At 43.5% G+C, this 23631-nt stretch overlaps 1 protein-coding gene across 1 annotated transcript in view; it reads left to right on the top strand.

Moving 5' to 3' along the window:
* Window positions 1-23631, top strand: part of RAD50 (RAD50 double strand break repair protein) — a 471242-nt gene that overhangs the window by 289103 nt on the left and 158508 nt on the right. Inside the window, exons 15-16 of the mRNA XM_077473261.1 lie at window positions 245-434; window positions 7637-7763. Coding sequence (XP_077329387.1) covers window positions 245-434; window positions 7637-7763 — 317 coding nt within the window. The remainder of the gene's footprint in view (window positions 1-244; window positions 435-7636; window positions 7764-23631) is intronic.

The raw sequence follows: 23631 nt of genomic DNA, 5'->3' as shown, positions 1-23631 counted from the left end.
TGTATAGATGTCTGCATAACTGAGCACTGTAGGCTCACATACTGTAGATATTTGTAGGTACATCAATGTGCCCACTAACAATATTAGTGACAATTCATTAGGTTTAGTCTGGACACAGGTTTGCTTTAATGTTCAAATTTTTGGGGCCTTAAAAGGTTTGCCATTTAGCATACAATATATCAAGTGTTGTATATTAGGAAGAAAGTAGATTTAAAATACATTAAATATTTTATTCACTCTTTAGGCAAATGCTGATTGATCTTAAGGAAAAAGAAATCCCTGAACTAAGAAACCAGTTGGTGGCAATAAACCGGGAAATACAGCGTTTAAAGAATGATGTAGAAGAGCAAGAAACTCTGATAGCAACTTTTATGTCTGAGGAAGACAGTGCAAAGGCCTGTCTACAGGACATATCCCTAATGGAGAGGTATCAGGTAAGTGGCAGAGTTTTGGCCTCTGTTTAATAAAGCACTAAGGACCGTCTAATGTTTAATAACCTGTAACAGTCAATCAACCTTCATTTGTTCTTGTTCTGAAAGTGAAACCTTAATTTATTTTCATGCATTACGAGACACAGAGCCATAGTAGTTACTATGTGGGTTATAATGCCACTAATAGGTGGCACGCCCTAAGACAAGAAGTGCACTCCCTATATAACCTCTCCCACTACTGGGAGTCCTCAGTTTTTTTCGCCAGTGTCTAAGGTGTTGGTCACAAATAAAGATGTGCTGAGCTCCACTGGAAGCAATCCTCCTGGGGCTAGCCATGCTGACCGCATCCGTTCAGAGTGTCCTTTAATGGGCCTAAGGAATGGTACCCAGGCTTCATGTCCAAAGAAACAAGGTTTTGCTTGCGAATGCTTCTCTTTTTAGAGTGCTGGACCCTGGGATCCAGTACTTTTTGGTAGTAAGGCCATAAAGTTTTTACTGGCAGGGTGCTGTTGCAGGTCCAGGATTGTAGGTAACCTCTAGGTTCCCCTGTTCCTGAAGATTTCGGAGCCCACCGTGAAGGGTGAAGATTGGGTTTATCTCAGATAACCCTGTGGCGGGAAGGTAAGTGGAGATTTTCTTATGAATTTGTGTGTCACCACTGGGGGCTGTATTTATTGAGCACTCACCGCCTGATGCCATAATTTCCTCCTCCTCCTCCTCCGGTCAGAGCAGGCAGATCCTCTGGTAAGAAAGGGGGGACTGGTTTATCCTGCTGCGCCACCAATGTTGAAGTTAATCCCTTCGGGGGAACTGTATGCCGAAAGCATTCTTTTAAAAAAAAAAAAATGCTCAGCAGTGGTTTTTACCCCCGCCACCATATCAGCTGTTTGCAGGGCGCCTGAAGTCCGCCACTCGTGTGGGAAAACACTTTCTTTTGAAAGCTGGGAGGGGCCATAATCAGCGTGGGGGGGTGGGGCTAAGGGCATCAGAAGCTGGCCGCACGTGGAGGAAGTTTTTAAAGCATGGTGTGTGTAGCTGCTGCTGGCTGTGGAGGGACACATGAGCAGGAGGTGGCTTACTTCAGGTTTGGTGACACAGGCATTTCCCTTTGACACATTATTACTTTACCAAGCTAGCTATTAATAGCAGCTTATAGCGCTGGACTATAACCTAGCAGTGTACATTCTTTTTGGTAGTGCCTCTGCTTTTGTGCTTCAGGCTATGAGTGGAAGAGGGACCAGGAACTCCTCTAAGGGTTCTAAAGGGTCAGTGGTTTCACAACAAAGTAAATCCATTTCCAAAAGAATGTCATCCTCCTCTGAGTGTGATGCGGCCAGTCAGATTGAGCCATCAGGGGAGACTGTTGTTGCAGCTGCACTGGACACTTCAGTCCCTGTATATATCACACAGAAGGTTTTCTCTTCTACCATTTGTAATTTGGAAAAGAAGATTGATGCTATGATATCTCTCCATAGTGGGTCTAAACGTAGCAGATCCCCATCTAGTGCTCAGGGCCCTCTTATTGAGGTGCAAGGGGCAGGGGGATCAGGAAGATCTTCCAAGAGATTTTGAAGATACTAATATATCCTCTTCTGAGGAGCCTAGTATAGAGGGAGTAGCATCCCAAGACAAGTTGCTTGTGCACTCTCTTGCTAAATTGGTTCGTTCAACCTTTTTGCTGCCTGAATGGGAACATCCGGATAAACCATATTATCCTCCCAAGCAATTCTCCACACTTTATCCTATGGAAGAGGATATTTATAAGAAATGGGGGGGGGGCGGGGGGGGGGTTCCAGAAATTGATGCTGCAATCAATTCCCCCGGCGAACAAGAGTCCCGCGTGTCCGATGGATAATGCGCTAATGTTAATGGATCCAACAGATAAAAAGTTGGAACTTCTTTCCAAAAGCAATATGTCTTTAGCGAGTTCAGTTCTTGCGGCAATTGGTGTATCTCAGTCCATTAAGGAACAGTTTGTGGAGATACTTTAGATTCTGTCTGATTAACAGGCCAAGCAATGGGCTGGCATATCAGACGCACTATGTTTCAGAGTAGATTTGATGAAAGATTCTATCATTCAAGCCTCACGGCTTATGTTTGGACTAGTGCATTTTCGCAGAGTTCTATGGCTGAAATATTGGTCAGCCGAAGCACTGTGTAAAAAAAAAAAACTCTTGCCCAGTTTCCCCTTTCATGGTGAACGGTTATTTGGAGATGATCTGCATAAATACATCCAAAGGATCTCTAATGGGAAAAGCTCTCTTTTACCAGTAAAGAAGTTTAAATATTTCTCCTTTAAATCATCAGCCTCTAGGCAGGCTGAACAGCCTCAACTGTCAAGTTCAAGGGGAAGACCCCAAGGGCAGCACCAGGTGAAAAGAGATCTTGGGGCAGAAAGCCCATAAAGCAGAATGCTAAAACCTCCTTATGAAGGGGCGCCCCCGCTTGCTCGGGGGGGGGGGGGGGGGGGCTCCTGCAATTTCCAAAGATCTGGCCGGAACAATGTCAAGACAGATGGGTGGCTTCTTCGCTTTCTCTAGGTTACAAACTAGAGTTCCGAGAATTTCCGTCTCTTCGTTTTCTAAGATCAAATGTTCCCAGGGGTCCAGAGAAAAAAGTCTCTCTTTCTAGCTCTGGATCATCTATTATACCATCTGGTGATATCAGAGGTACCCTTAGAGGAACGGTAGGTTTTTATTCAAAACTTTTCACGGTTCCAAAACCAAACGGAGAGGTAAGACCCATTCTAGATCTCAAAGATCTGAATCGGCACTTAAATATCCGATCCTTTCGCATGTAGATAATCCGATCGGTTGTTTCCATCCTGCAAGGAGGGGAGTTTTTGGCTTCAATCGATATCAAAGATGCATATCTCCACGTACCAATATTTCCCACTCACCAGAAATTTCTATGCTTCGAAATAGAAAATCATAATTTTCAGTTTGTAGTCCTGCCATTCGGTCTAGCCACAGCACCCCGCGGGTGTTCTCAAAAATTCTGGCACCTCCTTTAGCCAGATTAAGGGCTCAAGGCATAACGGTCCTAGCCTATTTAGACGATCTACTTTTAATAGATCATTCAGTCTCAGGTCTAAACCAGAGTCTGATCACAGCAGTAAACTACATGGAATCTCTGAGTTGGTTACTCAAACTAGAAAAATCCTTCTTAAAACCATCAAGGAGATTACAGTACTTGAGGCTGGTCATAGATACCGTACAGAAGAAGGTATTCTTACCCCAGACAAGAATCAGTTCCATTATAGGACTAATTCAACTTGTCAAAACAAAGAAAAATCCTTACATTCGGCTGTGCATGAGATTGTTATGGAAAATGGTGGCTTCCTTCGAGGCCACCCCTTTACACGCAGTTTCACTCAAGACTGCTACAAAACACCATCCTGTCGGTCTGGAACAAAAAGATTCAGGCTTTGGATTTTCCAATACGTTTGGCTCCCGAGGTACGTCAGAGCCTAAATTAGTGGTTGATATCCAGCAACCTCCAAAAGGGGAAATCTTTTCTGCCAGTATCCTGGAAAGTGGTGACAACAGATGCCAGCCTTCTAGGCTGGGGAGCAGTCCTGGAAGAAGATTCTGTCCAGGGGAGATGGTCCAAGTCAGAAAGGACCTTGCCTATCAACATTTTGGAGATTCAGGCAGTACGTCTGGCCGTAGAATCCTGGACGGTCAGGCTACGGGATTGTCCTGTCAGGATTCAATCCGACAATGCCACGGCTGTGGCTTACATCACCGGGGGGCACGAGAAGTTGTGCAGGCCAAAAAGAGGTGACTCATGTTCTAGCTTGGGCAGAAAACAACATTCCTTGCCTATCTGCGATTTTCATTCCAGGAATAGAAAATTGGCAGGCAGACTACTTAAGTCGCCAACAATTATTTCCTGGGGAATGGTCTCTTCACCCCGACATCTTCCTAGCGATATGTCAGGGATGGGGTATTCCGGACGTGGACCTGTTCGCATCCAGATTCAACAACAAAGTCGACAACTTTGTGTCGAACGAGGGATCCACTAGCATGCGTAACAGATGCATTAGTCTTCCCATGGGATCAGTTTTCACTGATCTATGCTTTTCCTCCAGTTCTGCGATCCTCCGTGTCTTCTCTGCAGGATCAAGCAGGAATGAAAGGAGGTGATTCTGGTGGCCCAGAAGATCTTGGTTTGCCAAGATCATAAAGATGGCGGTAGGAGTTCCTTGGACTCTGCCATTATGGCCAGACCTTCTCGCACAAGGTCCGGTATTCCACCCTACCTTATGGATGCTAAATTTAACGGTTTGGCTATTGAAACCCACATTCTAAAGGATTGTGGGTTATCTCCTTCAGCAGTGTCTACTTTGGTTAATGCCAGGAAGCCGGCTTCCAGAATCATTTACTATAGAGTCTGGAAGGCATATGTTTCTTGGTGTGGATCCAGGGGTTGGCACCCAAGCAAGTATGTCATGGGTAGGATCCTTGATTTCCTACAAATGGGATTAGAAATAAAGCTGGTCTTGAGTACTATCAAGGGCCTTGTCAGTATTTTTTCAATGGCCTCTTGCTTCCCACTCTCTGGTGCATAGCTTTATACAGGGGGACTGTGCAAGAGGACACTGGCCACACAGAGATGGCCCCTGGATTGACCGGCTTCCAACCGGCCACGGCTACACAGGTGGTTTACATAATTACCTTGTTGAAACCATCCTCCTCTCCTTTTAGATGTATGTCCTGTCGGGCTGCTTAAAAAACCTGCTGCCCTCTTACCCCCCCTTCATTGGGGAGATAATCAACTGCTGCTTCAGGACAGGTATTGTCCCGGGCATTCTGAAGCAGCCGTGGTCTTGGCCCTGCTAAAGAAACTGACCTTGGACACGGACATACTGGGCAACTACAGGCCGATTTCCTTCTTGCCTTTTGTAGCAAAGGTGATGGAGCGCTTGGTGGTTATCCAACAACAGACTTACCTTGAGCCTTTCCATCTTTTGGATGAATTCCAGTCTGGATTTCATCCAGGGCACGGAACAGAGACAAGCCTTATCTGTGTTTATGATGATTTCTTCACAGCTTGGACAGGGGTGACTCACTAGTTCTCTTAGACCTGTCAGCCACGTTTGATACCATAAATCATGGAATCCTACTGGAGCGGATGAGATCTGTTTTGGGTATGAGCTGGTCGGCTTTGGCATGGGTGGCTTCTTTTTTAGAGGGCAGAATTCAGGGAGTCAAGACTGACCCCTTCTACACTAAGTATTCCACCCTGGATTGCGGAGTGCCACAGGGCACCCCTGCTGTTTAATATCTATAGGAGACCTCTTGCCGACCTGCTAATGTCCCACGCCATCCAGTACCATGTTTACGCGGGCGACATCCAGGTTTACCTGAAGATTCCTAGGAACCAGACGGCTGATGCCACCCTTGCCAGTTGTTTGGAGGCCATCAATACATGGATGTCTGACAACTTCCTGAAACTTAATGGGGCAAAACTGAGGTGATCATCTTCAGTGATCTGGCCACCCCCCCCAGATATTCCATCTTGGCCTCCCTCATCTGGTCCTGTTCCAAAGGCGGCCCCCCAGGTCCGTGATCAGGGATTCGTCCTAGATTCAGGTTTAACTCTTTCCCCTCAGGTAAAAAAGGTCGTCAGTGCATGTCACTGGCAGCTAAAACTCCTTAGGGGGCTGTTTAAATATCTGGATATCTCGGACAAAAAAGCTGTCATCTGTGCCATGATGGGTAGCTGCCACTCTGTGCTGCTTCTTGTACCTGCACCTTTTTTTTTCCAGGATCTTTGCTATGCGCGTTGGAACCCTTTGGGTTAACACCGCGCTATATTAAGATTCCTCTCAACTCTCTTCATAATAAGTGAAAAAATTGCAGTTTTGTTGACACATGGCATCCTTAAGGTCCTGATCACACAAACACAATTCCGTTTTATTGTACAGATACTTACCTCATTGCTACTAACCCCCTGAAGAAGGAATCAATATTTTGAAATGTGTCGGGGTTTGGTGCATGTTATGGTAATGCCTCGCTCTTAATGAGGCCAATTACATTTATGCTGTCCTATGTATCCATGTTTTGTTTCTTATTGATGTTTTAGATGCCATGCCAGTCATGTTATATTCTTGCCCCTTTTAACACTATTGTAGCAATAAAATTTGTATTATTACGTTTTTATATATATCTTTCTCCTATGTTTTTTGTAAATTCTGGGCTCACATCTAATTTTTGGTAGGAGAGATGACTACAGTGCTGTCCGGAACTCAGTGAGGGTGTGGAGCCTCCAGTCAAGCAGTGCCGAGCCGATGTAAAGGCTAATCAGTTTATTGAAGATAAATTACAGTACATACGATACCAGGCCAGTGTAGGTGGATAAACATGGGCTATTGTCCGGTGGGGAGAAGGATGGAAAAAAATCCACCATAATCATACAACACACCTAAGGGTGTAGGTCCTTGGACGCTGGGAGCCAATCCGAAGTCTGGCAGCACTCCCGTAGGGCGTCACTGCAATGTCAGTGCGCAAGATGCCATGATGATGCGTTTTGCACACATGTGCTTTGTCAAATCATGAGTGTAGCGGCAACTGAAGAATTTAAAGCCCTTACAGATGAGAGCAGGGAGTGGGCAGGGCAGTACTGTTAGTCTCCGGGAATTCTCTCCGCACCTCCTATATGGCTTTCATCTTCCGCATAGCTTTGAGAAATTAGGTTGGTCACTGTTCCTGGAATGAGGCTTGGAGCGCACAGCCTCACTTTGATCTCCACAACCCCTACTCAAACCACAAACGACTCCGGCTTGGCTCCCAGTGTCCACGGACCTACACCATAGGTGTGTTGTATGATTATGATGGAGTTTTTCTAGCCTTTTGCCCAGCGGACATTAGCCCATCTTTATCCACCTACACCAGCCTGGTTACCATATGTACTGTAATTTATCTTCAATAAACTTTAAAATAAGCTTTTACATCGGCTCGGCACTGTTTGACTGTAGGCTCCACACCCTTATTAAGTTCCGGATAGTGCTGTCTTCATCTCTCCTACCCAGTTCAGTCACTCCATGTGTTTCTATGATGGCTGCAGTGGACTGTGAGTTCCCCCATAGGGCCGGTGCCTGGACCTTCGTGGTGTTATAATCCCATTTTTGGGGGGCTTTTTCTCTGTACACTGCTTGATAAAAGTAGTGTCAACATATTAAAATGTTTTTTTTTTTTCAGATGGAGTTGAGAGATGTGGAGCGGAAGATAGCACAGCATGCTACTAAACTGCAGGGGGTGGACCTTAACCGTACTGTTCAGCAGGTGAACCAAGAGAAGCAAGAAAAGCAGCATAGTCTGGATAATGGTGCGTATGTGTAAAGCATTGCACTCTAAAACATTGTATATACTCTTGTACAGAAAGCCAATCCAACGGGTCCTCGCCCACAATCGATGGGTCATACATATGTAAGATGAAGGCTCTACATGGTAAAGTATTGCAAGACATACACTTTATTTAAAATGTATTTCACTTACATTTATGTCAATTGAAAACAGCATATAAAACACCAAAGCTGCAAACAGGTCTGTCTCCAGTAACAATGATGGCTGAACATCAATTACGCATTCGCGCCACAGCGTGTGTGCGTGGCTCCGTCCTATGCAATTCATCAGAAATGACATCAGAGGCACGCACATATACGCTGGAGCCATTCAAATATATGCAGAATCCAAGGGAGAAGGGTCCACCATGATTGGTTAAAAACAAGAAAAGGGACATACTAAGGAAGCCAGACAGTCTATTACAAACCATCAAGGTTGTAAGTAATAAGAGGACTGGGTGCCATTGCCATCTTGTGGCTGATAACAAGAAGACACGCAGGAATAATTCTAATGCATAATAATATATAAGAAAAAAATATAAAATAATAAAAAATGTAAAATGTATTAGGAATTTAACGTGAATCCCCATCGCTCGGGCACGACATACCAGAGAACAAACCAAGAGGGAAATCCTGTGATGGTCATAAATAACAATTTAATGTTACAAATATAAAAGACACACATAATAAAAACAAAAATGTACAAGACAAAAATTGCAAAACCATAAAGCATTTACAACAGGGGACAAATGGGGAGAAGGAAAAAGAAAATCAACCTCTGTTGGTAAAACAATTTATTCCACACTCCACAGTCAACCCCTGAGGGCCATGGTTCCAAGTCAAAAAATTGTATTTAGTCACATTGGTTTAAACGCTGCACTTTTTTACTAGTTTTATATGTCTCTGATATCGAAGATATAGTGTTCAGTAGCTGGTTATTTAGCACAAGCGCAGCTCTTTTTCCACCATTTTTGTTTATTATCTGCAGCTGTCTTTTGAGTTAATTACTTGTGTGAATCAGACATCACATTGCAATATAGATGTATTTGATTATAGAACACAATATCAAATTAACATGGAGGGTGTTTTTGATGACGTTTTTGGTTGCAAAAAAACAAAAAGGTAAATTATCTTTACTTGATGTGGATATTATCATTAAAAATAAACGTATCCCGTATAAAAATTTCCCTGAGTATATGCTTAAATTTAGTGGCTTTTAAAGCTACTCATTATATAAGAATCAAAACAAAAAAAGAAAGTACAACAGAGACATTAAAGATTACAAGAGTAATGTAGTTTTTAAATGGCAATTGGAACTAGCTGGTGCTAAGCAACCAGTGGCGCAATCCATACAAGAGACCCAGCTTGGGGCTCCCCATGATACTGCTTCCTCCCCTTGCAATAATGGGGTGGGCTAGAGACAGAGGTGTTTACCAGCCATCTCCAGGTCCAAATGGGAAAAATGGTTGGTCACACCAACAGTCTTCTAGAAATAATGAACAAAACCGACAAGGGAGACCACTATATAGATCTAGTGATTCACAGGGTCCATACAACCAAAGGAATTATCCCCCTTATTAAAGGATCTGCTCTTCACCCCAGAGAGACACAGTGGGACAACATCCATGTAATAATAAGAGGGTCAAATGTAATGGCCCACATAGGGAAAACGTCCCTCTAATATTTATGGTGCTGATACTTACAACAGGTATGCCCTCTTAGTGGGTACAGAGAGGGTCTCAAATTCACTCTTCCTCAAACTTTGAATACATTTCAAACATTTATTGATGTGCAAAAATACACGCATAGATAAAATATTAAGAGGTATTTTTTTAACCAATCCTGCTGGACAACCTGTCACAGGTTCATCTGATATAGTATATTCAGGTCTGGCTAATGCTTCACTTTTCAATCCCTCAGGAAATAGTGTTCCCAACATTAGTGTTTTCATGACTTGGTCTTAAAAGACATAGAAGCTATGACAGTGAAACATGTTAAACATCAAAAAGATGTCACCACAGGTCTAGAAAAAACTGTGTACCCGAAGGGATATAGTAATCCGCCCAGCATATAAAGGGAGGGCTTTTGTCATTTTCCTCAAAGAAGCTTATACATGTGAAATGGATAGACTTTTTTCAGATGCTGATACGGTCCTGGAAATTTTGGCCATACGCAGAGCACACAGCCAAATCTCCTGTTTCCCATAATAATATTTCCATCTTAATGATATAATACTTTAGCTTACCTTCCAACACACTCATCCCAATGAACAGACATGACTATCCTTCTTACGTTCTCCGTTCCATCAGCCTGACTGCCCCTGGGGGCCCAGACACTTGGGCTTTTTATTAATTCGACACGAAAGAATGACCAACAGGAAGTGATTGCCCACAACAGGCAAGCACTTCCTCAGTACAGAAAATGACATCACAAGAAATGACATACATTAAAGGGTAGGGCACTCACAAGAGGAAGTGCACACACCCCCCTTTAGTCAGCATGGAGCCCAGACAATAGTGTTCCAAAGTAAACATTATTGAGTAAGCTCATTCTACTGGTTCTTACAGACTTGAGGAAAACTGCGGGGACATTGCTACTGGTGTTGTCAATATATGGTACGAGTATATTAACAAGTCAGATACCAATGTCCTCTTATTAAAGCAGATATGTATCCAAAAGGGATAACGTAGCCACACAGAGATAAAATAATATGTTTATCTCGTTATGTGAACTTTGCTTCTCTAATACGCATAGTCATTTGAAGGCAAGAAGCCCAGCGCATTGCGCTTGGTACCTACAAACCAACAAACATCCACAGACACAGAGAACACATCTCAAATCCCATGAGAAGGTTTTCATACTGACCGTTTTTACCACTGGTCTCGATTTAACCCGAGTGCGCTCTGCTAGAGTGCTCCTCGATTAAACCAGACACAGGGAGACAAATGTCAATCTATAAAACACACATCCTAGAATAAAATGTTCACATAAATGTTATACAATCAAATTTCCACACCAGTCCTTCCTTTTTTGTCATATGCTCCCATGTGTCCCCCTTTGAATCTTGATCTTCTACTTACACCTGGAAATGAATCAGTCCTTACAGTCCATATGAGTCCATAAAAAGGAAAACACGGCTAGACATGTAGACTCTTTTCCTCAGGAGAGATGACATGGTGAGCTGCAGTAGTCACTGGTCGGTCTGGGATCCTCTGTGTCTTGTTCCTGGGTCGGGCTTCTTGGGCGTCTCATTGAGGAAGATGTGCTCATCTGCTCCAGCTCTGGTCATGCATCCAATCAGGCCACAGTAGCACCTCATCACGGCATATAGAAGAATAGAAACAAAAACAACACGTGTAAATATACCCCTACTTCCTTCAACTATGATCCGCTGCAAAAATAAAAATTAAATGCCCCCAGATTCCCAGACCCTTAAGAGGATTCCAACCTTCATTAGCTATAGCTCTGGCTTTACCTTTTCGGTTTCTTCGCCTTATCCATATGGGCCTGAACTTTGTCACCAGTATCCCCCTTGGATTGTGGAAACTTCCTTGTAGCTTCAACAGTTACATGAAAACATCCCATCCTCAATGGATGAGAAACTGTTCAATCGTTTTATAAGCTCAAGCCCCCACCGTGTACAAGCAATTCCCTTCCAACTGTCCCTGCCATTCTTACCTTCTCTTGCACCATCAGAATCGGCCGCGACATAAGATGCTGGGACGAGATTCACCAGCACACACGAACCTCTTGCCTTAGGGGAATTACCTTATACGCTGTAGATCCACATTAATACCAAACTAAAGTTGAAACACGCATGTGGGCTACCTAGTTATCCCAATACCAAAACTGGCAAGAACCAGAGCGATTTTTTTAAATTATTATTCATTTTACCCTCTAGAAATGTATTGGTAAATTCTATTTACAAGTGTCTGTTTGGATTTTACTAGTTTGTCAAAAACTCCATACACCGCTGTCATTGCTGAGGCACGTAGAGCTCAGTGGAGACTCAGAGTAGACCCAACCATGTGCCCTGTTCGCTTTCTTAGCTAGTTGGAAAATACACTTTAAAAATATAACCACTTTCAGACCGGACCATTTTGCTGGTAAATGACCAGAGGTCTTTTTACAATTTGGCACTGCGCTGCTTTAACTGGTAATTGCGCGGTCATGCAATGTTGTACCCAAACAAAATTTGCGTCCTTTTCTTCCCACAAATAGAGCTTTCTTTTGATGGTATTTGATTGCCTCTGCGATTTTTATTTTTTGCGATATAAACGTAAAAAGACCGCAAATTTTGAAAAAAAATGATATTTTCTACTTTTTGTTATTAGAAAAATCCAATAAACTCAATTTTAGTCATACATTTAGGCCAAAATGTATTCAGCCACATGTCTTTGGTAAAAAAAAAGTCAATAATTGTATATTTATTGGTTTGCGCAAAAGTTGTCACATCTACAAACTAAGGTACGTTTTCTGGAATTTACGCAGCTTTTAGTTTACGACTGCCTATCTCATTTCTTGAGGTGCTAAAATGACAGGGCAGTACAAAACCCCCCCAAATGACCCCATTTTGGAAAGTAGACCCCCTAAGGAAATTGATAAGAGGCATGTTGAGCCCATTGAATATTTTATTTTTTTGCCTCAAGCGATTGAATAATGACAAAAAAAAAATTTTTTTTTTTTTTTACACAAAGTTGTCACTAAATGATATATTGCTCACACATGCTATGGGCGTATGTGAAATGACACCCCAAAATAAATTCTGCTGCTTCTCCTGAGTACGGGGATACCACATATGTGGGACTTTTTGGGAGCCTAGCCGCGTACAGGGCCCCGAAAACCAAGCACCGCCTTCAGGCTTTCTAAGGGCGTAAATTTTTGATTTCACGCCTCACTACCTATTACAGTTTTGAAGGCCATAAAATGCCAAGATGGCACAAAACCCCCACAAATGACCCCATTTTAGAAAGTAGACACCCCAAGCTATTTGCTGAGAGGCATGTTGAGTCCATGGAATATTTTATATTTTGCCACAAGTTGCGGGAAAATTACAAACTTTTTTTTTTTTTTTTTTTTTTTCACAAAGTTGTCACTAAATGATATATTGCTCATGCATGCCATGGGCATATGTGAAATGACACCCCAAAATAAATTCTGCTGCTTCTCCTGAGTACGGGGATACCACATATGTGGGACTTTTTGGGAGCCTAGCCGCGTACGGGGCCCCGAAAACCAAGCACCGCCTTCAGGCTTTCTAAGGGCGTAATTTTTTGAGTTCACTTCTCACTACCTATTACAGTTTTGAAGGCCATAAAATGCCAAGATGGCACAAAACCCCCACAAATGACCCCATTTTAGAAAGTAGACACCCCAAGCTATTTGCTGAGAGGCATGTTGAGTCCATGGAATATTTTATATTTTGCCACAAGTTGCGGGAAAATTACAAACTTTTTTTTTTTTTTTTTTTTTTTCACAAAGTTGTCACTAAATGATATATTGCTCATGCATGCCATGGGCATATGTGAAATGACACCCCAAAATAAATTCTGCTGCTTCTCCTGAGTACGGGGATACCACATATGTGGGACTTTTTGGGAGCCTAGCCGCGTACGGGGCCCCGAAAACCAAGCACCGCCTTCAGGCTTTCTAAGGGCGTAATTTTTTGAGTTCACTTCTCACTACCTATTACAGTTTTGAAGGCCATAAAATGCCAAGATGGCACAAAACCCCCACAAATGACCCCATTTTAGAAAGTAGACACCCCAAGCTATTTGCTGAGAGGCATGTTGAGTCCATGGAATATTTTATATTTTGCCACAAGTTGCGGGAAAATTACAAACTTTTTTTTTTTTTCACAAAGTTGTCACTAAATGATATATTGCTCACGCATGCCATGGGCATATGTGAAATGACACCCCAAAATAAATTCTGCTGCTTCTCCTGAGTACGGGGATACCACATATGTGGGACTTTTTGGGAGCCTAGCCGCGTACGGGGCCCCAAAAACCAAGCACCGCCTTCAGGCTTTCTAAGGGCGTTACAGTTTTGAAGGCCATAAAATGCCAAGATGGCACAAACCCCCCCCCCCAAATGACCCCATTTTAGAAAGTAGACACCCCTAAATTTAGGGGTACACTAGTGAGACTAGGTAATAAATGGCGGGTGCCCTGAAACTATAAAAAATAACTAACCAACCAGCGTCACCTGTAACAGTTATATGGTGATCACTGGTGAAAGGGTTAACTAGGGGGCAATCAGGGGGCTTTATGCGGTAGTATATGGGGGTCCCTGGCGCTATAAAAAGCTGCGGCGAACCTAAATACCTACCTGCCTAACTAGCGTCACCTGTGACACTAATACAGCGATCAGAAAAACGATCGCTTATTAGGCTGGGTTCACACTGGAGCGATGCGGGAACGCCACGAATGCGCGGCGGGTTCCCGCATCGCATGCCTCCCGGCGGCAGTTCACACTGCCCTATGCGAACTGCTGGGAGTGTCAGTGAAATGTTAATGACACCCCCAGATCAGTTCGCATATCGCAGTGCGATCTGCAAACTTGGATCGCATGGTGTGAACACCCATGCGATCCGATTCTGCTGCGGACCAAAAAAAGGGTCCCGTGCGAGTTTGCGGCGGGTGCGACACGAATTCAGCCATACTATCTGTATAGCTGAACTCGAATCGCACAGAGATCGGATGTGATTTGCACTGCAGTGCGGTGCGAATCACATCCGTTCTCATAAACCGCTGCAATGTGAACCCAGCCTTAGTGACACTGGCGACGGGGGGTGATCACGGGGTTAAACCTTTATTGGGGGGGTTAGGGGGGTACCTTAGAACTAAAGGGGGCTAACCCTAACTGCCCTAACAGTTATTAGTCACAAATGACACCTGCCGGGTGATCAGGGGGTTAAACCTTTATTAGGTAATAAATGGCGGGTGCCCTGAAACTATAAAAAAATAACTAACCAACCAGCGTCACCTGTAACAGTTATATGGTGATCACTGGTGAAAGGGTTAACTAGGGGGCAATCAGGGGGCTTTATGCGGTAGTATATGGGGGTCCCTAGCGCTATAAAAAGCTGCGGCGAACCTAAATACCTACCTGCCTAACTAGCGTCACCTGTGACACTAATACGGCGATCAGAAAAATGATCGCTTATTAGGCTGGGTTCACACTGGAGCGATGCGGAAACGCCGCGAATCCGCGGCGGGTTCCCGCATCGCATGCCTCCCGGCGGCAGTTCACACTGCCCTATGCGAACTGCTGGGAGTGTCAGTGAAATGTTACTGACACCCCCAGATCAGTTCGCATATCGCAGTGCGATCTGCAAACTCGGATCGCATGGTGTGAACACCCATGCGATCCGATTCTGCTGCGGGCCAAAAAAAGGGTCCCGTGCGAATTTGCGGCGGGTGCGGCGGGTGTGGCGGGTGCGGCGGGTGCGGCGAATGGCTGAACTCGAATCGCACAGAGATCGGATGTGATTTGCACTGCAGTGCGGTGCGAATCACATTCGTTCTCATAAACCGCTGCAATGTGAACCCAGCCTTAGTGACACTGGCGACGGGGGGTGATCACGGGGTTAAACCTTTATTGGGGGGGTTAGGGGGGTACATTAGAACTAAAGGGGGCTAACCCTAACTGCCCTAACAGTTATTACAGTCACAAATGACACCAATGCAAAAAAAAAAAAAAAAAAAATGACATTGGTGTCACTGTGACTGGGGGGCAGGGGTAATTGGGGGGGTGATCGGGGGGTAAAGGGGGGGTGTGAGTGTGCCTGGCATGTTCTACTGTGTGTGGGATGTGTTGGTGCAACTCACTGATCCGCTCTCCTCCGTGTCGGAACGAAAAATACCGACACGGAGGAGAGAATACATCACTTCCTCTCCTGTGTTTACATTACAGGAGAGGAAGTGATGTCACCGGGGATTTCCATTCGTCGGGAGCGATCGCGAGGGGGTGGCCATGAATGAATGGCCGTCCCCTCGTCCGGGATCGCTCCCGAACGAAAACCGACCGCCGCAGGCACCGGGCGGGGGCCCGATCGGGCCCCCGACCCGCGGGAGGCAAATCACGTACATGTATGTGATTATGCCTGCCTGTGCCATTCTGCCGACGTACATCGGCGTGAGGCGGTCGGCAAGTGGATAAATAAAAAGATACTTCTCATCCTTGTCTCCTTCTGCAATTTTCTTTACAACGACCCAGTCACCTGTCACAAACGTGGCTAGAATTAGAGTAGTTAGTATCATTGGTTGAAAAATTGTCATTCTCACCACTCTCACCCCCCCCCCCCCCTCCTTTTTTTAGAATGGTGCAGAAAAAAACTGTGAACTAGCCTATGATACTTTTACCTTCTTATACACTTTCAGAAACTCCTTGGACCTGAAAAGATACTTATAAACAAAAGTTATTACTCTGTCCTACATAAACAATACAACAATCGTATACATTGGTACATTGTCATTGCCATTCCTCAAAACCGATAATAACTAAACCCTCTGTAACCCTTAATTTCACGTTCTTACTAAAATACCACACCCGCGACACGTAAGAGGGCTGCCCCGGTGGGTTCCAACATATTCTTGCTACTACATACAGACATGAGACAAACATTTAGATACAAATGTGGGGGAGATATTTCATAGTTCCAAATCAAAAATTGCAAATGAAAAACAACGAAATGGAATTCTGCCTTCACTCTTAGTGATATAAAAAAAAAAATACATACAATGGGAAAGACACGAGAACATCTCAGAATATTGTATGAACCAGCCACACAAAGTTCTAAAAGGGGCATGAGAACTTTAACCACAGTTCCTCCTCTGGGAATCACAAAAGCAAGTACTACACATCCATCAACGCACTCTCCTTTACAGATTTCTGAAGCTGCAGTTGCGATACATCAACTCCAGAGGGATACCCAAAGTATCCTTGGACCACCTATGTCAAACTTTAAAGGGGTCTAATGGCCTTAGCCCCAAAACTAGGCTCTTTATGTACTGTGTGGCAGTCTGACTGTGGGAAGCCTCCAATCCTTCCCTTGCATGGACCTCCTAGTGCCCATGGTGATTCGAAACGGCTTATCGTCTTACCCCTGCGTCCAGGGAAACTGCTGCATCTACTTTGGGGATCACCGCCAGGTGTCATCTTCTGCGGTGGATCAACGGACTACAGCTAGTCCCCCAACTAGAAACTCCATCCGAGGTGTTATCACCCCCCCGAATTTGGTCCCTACCCCTCAGTGTATGCATACACAAGCGTTTCCTTTGTACGCCCATACACTGCATTGCCAGATTTAGCCGCACAGAAAACACAATTACACCCGCTTACTCTACAGAACAATGTGGCTTCTCTCTGTATCTAGATATTACAACAAATAACATGGATGCCTCCTGTTTGCTCTCTATCCAAAATTGTATTACAGTATAAAACTAAAAAGATGACTGGAATTAAATTTAAAGCACTCTTTCAAACGTCCGTGTTTTCCCATTGTCCTTCCAAACATGAGTCAGAAGACCCCCGGCTCCTCCCACCAACTTCCTGTGGATACATCAAAATGTTGCAGTATGAACCCATCGAACGGGTTTATTTACATATCAATGTTACAGGAAAAGGGAGGGGGAGCCTAGCCCCATATGCAGGCTATACAATACTAAAATAAACCAATGAATTGCCCTCTGAGAAACTCCCATACATTTGTAAAATAAAAATAACACACCACTGTGTACAAAAACTCAGTTAAGGCTAGTTTCACTATCCACTGAAGCCCAGTGCAAAGTAGAGATTTCCACTGAAAACCAAAATTCACTACAGAAAATGCAATAGCTTAACTGAAAAATCATGTGAAAAGTAAAAAAATAGAATTCACTTAAAGGAAATGGCTCCTAGAGAGAAGGTGACAGCCCAGATCAATTGGAACAAGATGGTGGCTCATGTCACATGGTTTCACACACAAGGGAATGGTGTCCCCTATAGGAAGACTCAGAGATCCTCAAAATGGAAACCGACCCTGGTCACATGGCAGACAACAAAAGCTAGGCTACGACAAAATGGTGATTTTTTTTTTTCCCGCCAAAACCAAAATTTCTCCCCACAAACTTACACATTTGAAAATGCACACCTAAACAGACACACAGTTTAGGAACAGTTCCGCTGAAAAGTAAGTAATCTTACCACAAAATTGAGAATGCACATTTAGTAACACGGTATCCAATGAAACAAAAACGCCACATAAACCACAAACACAGCTCTCAAATATACCCTCTTTTCTCAAACAAAGTTAAATTCTGGCATCAGCTTTCTGGCATAAGCTTCCATAACAAGCCATTGAGACATACAGTGATTGCTCAGAACGTAATTTCCCTTCCCACAGATTGTAGCCCGTTCAACACAAAACATTTTCCTATTGTCCACAACATGGGATAGCTACCTTGGCTGCCCCTCCCCCAAGCCACATGGCACACAAACATGCAGTTACAAACTGCTCTACAAGAATCATGCAATCTACTTGTCCCATACATAGGTAAAAATCAAAATTCATCCATTTCTCATTCAGTTACTTACAAACTTGTTACACAGTATACATTTTCCATACACATACACTCAAGCTGATCCGAATTACACACACACACAATCAAACTTCCAGCATTATCTCAAAAAGACAAAAAGTGTTCTTTTCGCAAAGCAGGACTTCCCCAATGCATCAGGCAGAGAAAATATACCCCTTTTGTCTCAGGACAACAAAGTTTTGATGTCCTGGACTGGGATCTGTTCTCCCCCTTTCTGCCTGTGCAGAGGGGGGGCACCGTTTGCTCCATAAATACCTGGCTTGCCATCTGTTCTGGAAATTTTGGCAGTACGCAGAGCACACAGCCAAATCTCCTGTTTCCCATAATAATAACATTTCCGTCTTAATGATATAATACTTTAGCTTACCTTCCGACACACTCATCCCAATGAACAGACATGACCATCCTTCTTACGTTCTCAATTCCATCAGCCTGACTGCCCCTGGGGGCCCAGACCCTTGGGCTTTTTATTAATTCGACATGAAAGAATGACCAACAGGAAGTGATTGCCCACAACAGGCAAGCATTTCCTCAGTGCAGAAAATTTCATCACAGGAAATGACATACATTAAAGGGGAGGGCACTCACAAGAGGAAGTGCACACGCCCCCTTTTTGGCGAGCCAGGTAGGAGCCCAGACAATAGTGTTTCAAAGTAAACAGTATTGAGTAAGCTCATTCTACTGGTTCTTACAGGCTTGAGACAATCTGCGGGGACATTGCTACTGGTGTTGTCAATATACGGTACGAGTATATTAACAAGGCAGATACCAATGTCCTCTTATTAAAGCAGATATGTATCCAAAAGGGATAATGTAGCCACACAGAGATAAAATAATATGTTTATCTTGTTATGTGTACTTCGCTTCTCTAATGCGCATAGTCATTTGAAGGCAAAAAGCCCAGCGCATTGTGTTTGGTACCTACAAACCAACAAACATCCACAGACACAGAGAACACGTCTCAAATCCCATGAGAAGGTTTTCATACTGACCGTTTTTACCACTGGTCTCGATTTAACTTTAAGTGTGCTCTGCTAGAGCGCTCCTCGATTAAACCAGACACAGGAAGACAGATGACAATCTATAAAACACACATCCTAGAATAAAATGTTCACATAAATGTTATACAATCAAATTTCCACAACAATACCTATACCCTTTTGTCATTAGAGCCCACTTCACTGTATAAAAAAAGAACTTAAACTGATGGACAGGGGCTTTAGATCAGGTATCTTAAATAAAAAAGAAAAGGTGTTCCTTGTACCACTAGCTCCCAGGTTACCTACCATGTATTGTCTGTCTAAGATGCATAAAAGCCTGATAAATCCTCCAGGACAGCCCATCATCAGTGCGATTGACTCAATTACCACAAAAGCGGGAAAATACATTTACAACCCCTGGTTATGGGCACCCCCTCTTTTTTGAAGAATACTAAGCATGTGATTAAAATATTGAGTGCAATGAAAGTCAACATACAGAAGATGTGGCATCCCTATATACGACCATTTCACACAGTTTGGGTTATCATGCGGTCTGATCTTTTATTTTTAGATTCCTCCATCCTGGATATTTAAAAGAACTTCATTGTGGACCTGTTAAAATTTTCTATGATGCATAACTATTTTTAGCAGAATGGTTCTTAATATCTACAGTATGGCCAACCCATTCATTGTCATTTGGGAAGGAGATGTCATTTTGTGTGAGAGGCATCTGGAATTAATCCTTTGGAAATGCTTTATAGATGATGTCTTTTTTTATTTGGGATGCAAACAGAGATTCAATAGAATCCTTTCTGGAATTTCTGAATGCCAATGCTAGGGGGATAATGCTCAGCCATGAGGTCAGTCCTGGCGAGATCCGTTTTCTGGATCTTAAGATTTAAAATGGGGCATTAGTAACAGCTACCTTTTTTAAACAAACCGATAGGAACGATTAAACATCCTGAAAATCAGCAATTTGGTTGTCACTTCAAAGATGGACCCCTCAGTGGCAAGGTGACATGGCAATAAACCAGTTAGACAATGCCGCAGCTGTGGCCTGCATTATCTAGCAACAGAAGTCACCCCTCTCAAAGGTAAGCAGACGTGATCCTCTCTTGGGCAGAACGGCGTGTTCTGGCCTTGTCCGCCATCCACATCCCAGGCATGCAAAATTGGCAGACAGACTTTCTCAGTCATCAAAGTTTGGTTCCAGTGGAATGGGCTCTCTATGCAGAGGTATTCCATGCCCCATACCACAGCTGGGGGATGCCAGATGTGAATCTCCTGGCATTCAGATACAACAAACTGGACAGATTTGTCACCAGTACCAGGTCTTTGCAGTGAAGGCTCTGACTGGGATCAATTTTACCATATGTATGCCTTTTATGCCTCCTGGCTGAATTTCAAAGTTCAAGACTTCCTGTTTCCTTCCTTTACCAGTTCTGATACTACATGTCCCATGATCCTTTAAGCCTCTGTAATTTTAGAGCGGGCTATGGGAGTCACTTGTACTAGTTCTGAGAGTTGATGTGGCTAGTCCTAGAGTTACTGTGGGTGTTTCTGGGCCTTCATGTGAATGGTGAAAGGAGAAGAATGGAATTGTTATCTCCACCCACACTCCATTCCTCTCTGCAGTGACCAGAGTGCTGTACAGCAGGAAGTGTAACCTTACAAACCATCTCTTGGAAAAGAAATGTGCTATTCTAGCTATAAAGGGCACACAAATATAGGACTAATCACATGATCATGTTTTTTTTTCTGCTCTGATTTCAGTCTTCTTAACAGAGAAACAACTAATTGTCTTTGCTGAAGGCAAGATTTGTAATGTGTATATAATGTTTGCACACACATCCCACACAAAACTCTATTTAATTACACACAAATCTTTGGTTGTTGTAAAGTGTATACGTAGTCACCAAACACACTGCTATTGTGAGCAGAAATTAGCATGCCTTTTACACAAAATGTGAAAGGGGCCTTAGCAAGAGATCACTGCCATACTAAAATCATCGCAGTCTTTGGCCCCTTTCACATTTGTGCAACTTGTTCTGTGAGTTTTAGACTTCAAAGTCACATGACAAATCATACCCCATGATTTCCAATGAGTACCGTTCATATCTGTGTGACTTCAAGTCGCAGCAACTTCAAAGTTTCCCTATGCTACTTTGGTCTGACTTTGGTGCGACTTGAGGTCCATAGACCTCAGGATTACACAGATATTGCTTCAAGTCATGCCGAAGTCATGGCTAATTCGCGCTACTTTCAGGCCCTACAAGTGGGAAAAGGGGCCTTATGGCTTGTTTAAATTAATGGTGTAAAAATGCAACACAACCGCAAGGTTTTACTGCCCCCGCCCACTGCTCAGCCTTTAGCTGAAGGGGCACTGGCTTGGGGTGAACACATGCCATGACTGCAATACTCTGCTTTATGGCTGTGGTAGGAACTATACCTCATGTTGTGCTTGGTGGGCACTACTGCCTGCCAGACACAATTCTAGTAAATGGAGAAAAGAATTTCCTCTCAAAGGATTGGGACTTTTTAGGCTCAAGGAATGTACAAAGGTCAACTATACATAGTTTTAAATAAGTAATATTTATTGGTATCAAAGAGTCAATAAAAGGAAATAACAGTATAAAATGTACATACAGAATACATGAAAAAATGTGTGGTCTGTAACCACAAGGCAAAAGAAACCACCAAGTCCCAAATACAGGAAATATGCATAAGTCGCTAACGTGCTTCAGAGTCCTTAAAGCATAGTCTTCAGTCTCTTCCCTTTTTCTTCCCTTTTATAGGACAGAGAAAAGCTCTTTTCCCAATCGCATTTTATCACCTTCTTTCACATTTTTAACACATTTTTAATCATATTTTTAATCACAGCTTTGTTCCTCAAAGGGCTTAACAAACTATCCTTTCACTTTCTTCCTAGAAAGTTCAATTTCCTTGCACAGCATCAGTGCTGCTGACAAACTATGAAATATGTTGCTCATTTTTGTCAAGCCAAGATGTTGCCGCCTTAGAATTATCAAAGAAAAAAGTTTCTCCTCTAACTATAATCCTTAGTTTGGCAGGGTAAAGCATGGCATATTAAACTTTAATATCACAAAGTCGCCTTTTAACATCTTTAAATTGAGCTCTTTGCTTTTGAACCTCAGCAGAATTGTCCAGAAAAAAAGGAAATTCTAGATCTATTGACTTCAATGATGCCCTTAATACGCGCCAGTGATAATATTTTGTCTGTCTCTATAATGGAGCATTTTTTAAAGATAAACTGCCTTGGATATTTGCCCGGAGATGGGGAACTATCAGGAATATGATGGGCTCTCTCCACAGCGAAAAAAAGGGGTAATGTTTTGTTAAACACTTCCAGCAACTACTGCTCTATAAATTCCGTTGGCTTCCCCCCTTCCAGGAGTTCAAGTATACCAAGGATTCACACATTATTCTTTCTGAGTCTATTTTCAAGGTCATCCATGGTATTTGCATTGCAACTCGACTGCACACCCATTTCCTTAAAGTCTCTCTGAATTAGGCTCATCTCCTCCTCCACGGTAGCCACCCGCCCCTCCACTGCAGATGTTCGGTCATGCACTTTGTGCATATCCTGGAGCATAGTAATCACATCTTCCCTGAGATGGTTAAACTGAGTAGATAACGAAATCAAGGTGCAATTACAATTTTGTATTGCCAGGAACACATCCTTAATTGTTGGTTCTCTCCCCAATTCAGCTTGGGTAGGCAGAGCAACAACACCTGAGACATTACCCCTTTCTTTTTCCACTCTTTCCATCAGTCCAGCCCCACTCTGCTCTGTTTGCATTGCCCCCTCCGTTATCTCACATGAGACAGCCTTCCCCTTTTCATTTCTCTCTGTCCTCATCACCTCCTCCATCTCCACCTCTGCCGCTCCCCCTGGGACCTCATCACTCTGCCTTTTATTATATCAGAACTATTAGATGCATTATACATACCAGGCATATTTGGCGTTCCATTTACGCCCCGAGTCTCACTCCAAGCGAACCCTTCCAGCCTTGCAGCTGCATCCTTTCCTCTGTCCCTTTTCCCTGCCTGGAGCGAGGGCTGAACAGCACTTTCCTGTATACTTTTCTCTCCTCTGTTCCGCTTGTTCCAGCCTCCTTGAGAGGCTTCCACATTGTTCTTGTAACCGGATGAGACTGCAGGATGCAAGGTGCACACTGGAAGATGTAGTCGGTAGATTAGCTTAGCATGAGCGAGACACAGCAAAACACAGACAGTCTCTCTAACAACATGGCCGGCAACGATTACAG

The sequence above is a fragment of the Lithobates pipiens genome, unplaced genomic scaffold, assembly GCF_037356315.1.
Source record: "Lithobates pipiens isolate NorthernLeopardFrog02 unplaced genomic scaffold, aLitPip1_a1.2 Scaffold_8, whole genome shotgun sequence".
In the NCBI taxonomy this organism is placed as follows: domain Eukaryota; kingdom Metazoa; phylum Chordata; class Amphibia; order Anura; family Ranidae; genus Lithobates; species Lithobates pipiens.
This window is presented reverse-complemented; position numbering and strand designations above follow the sequence as displayed.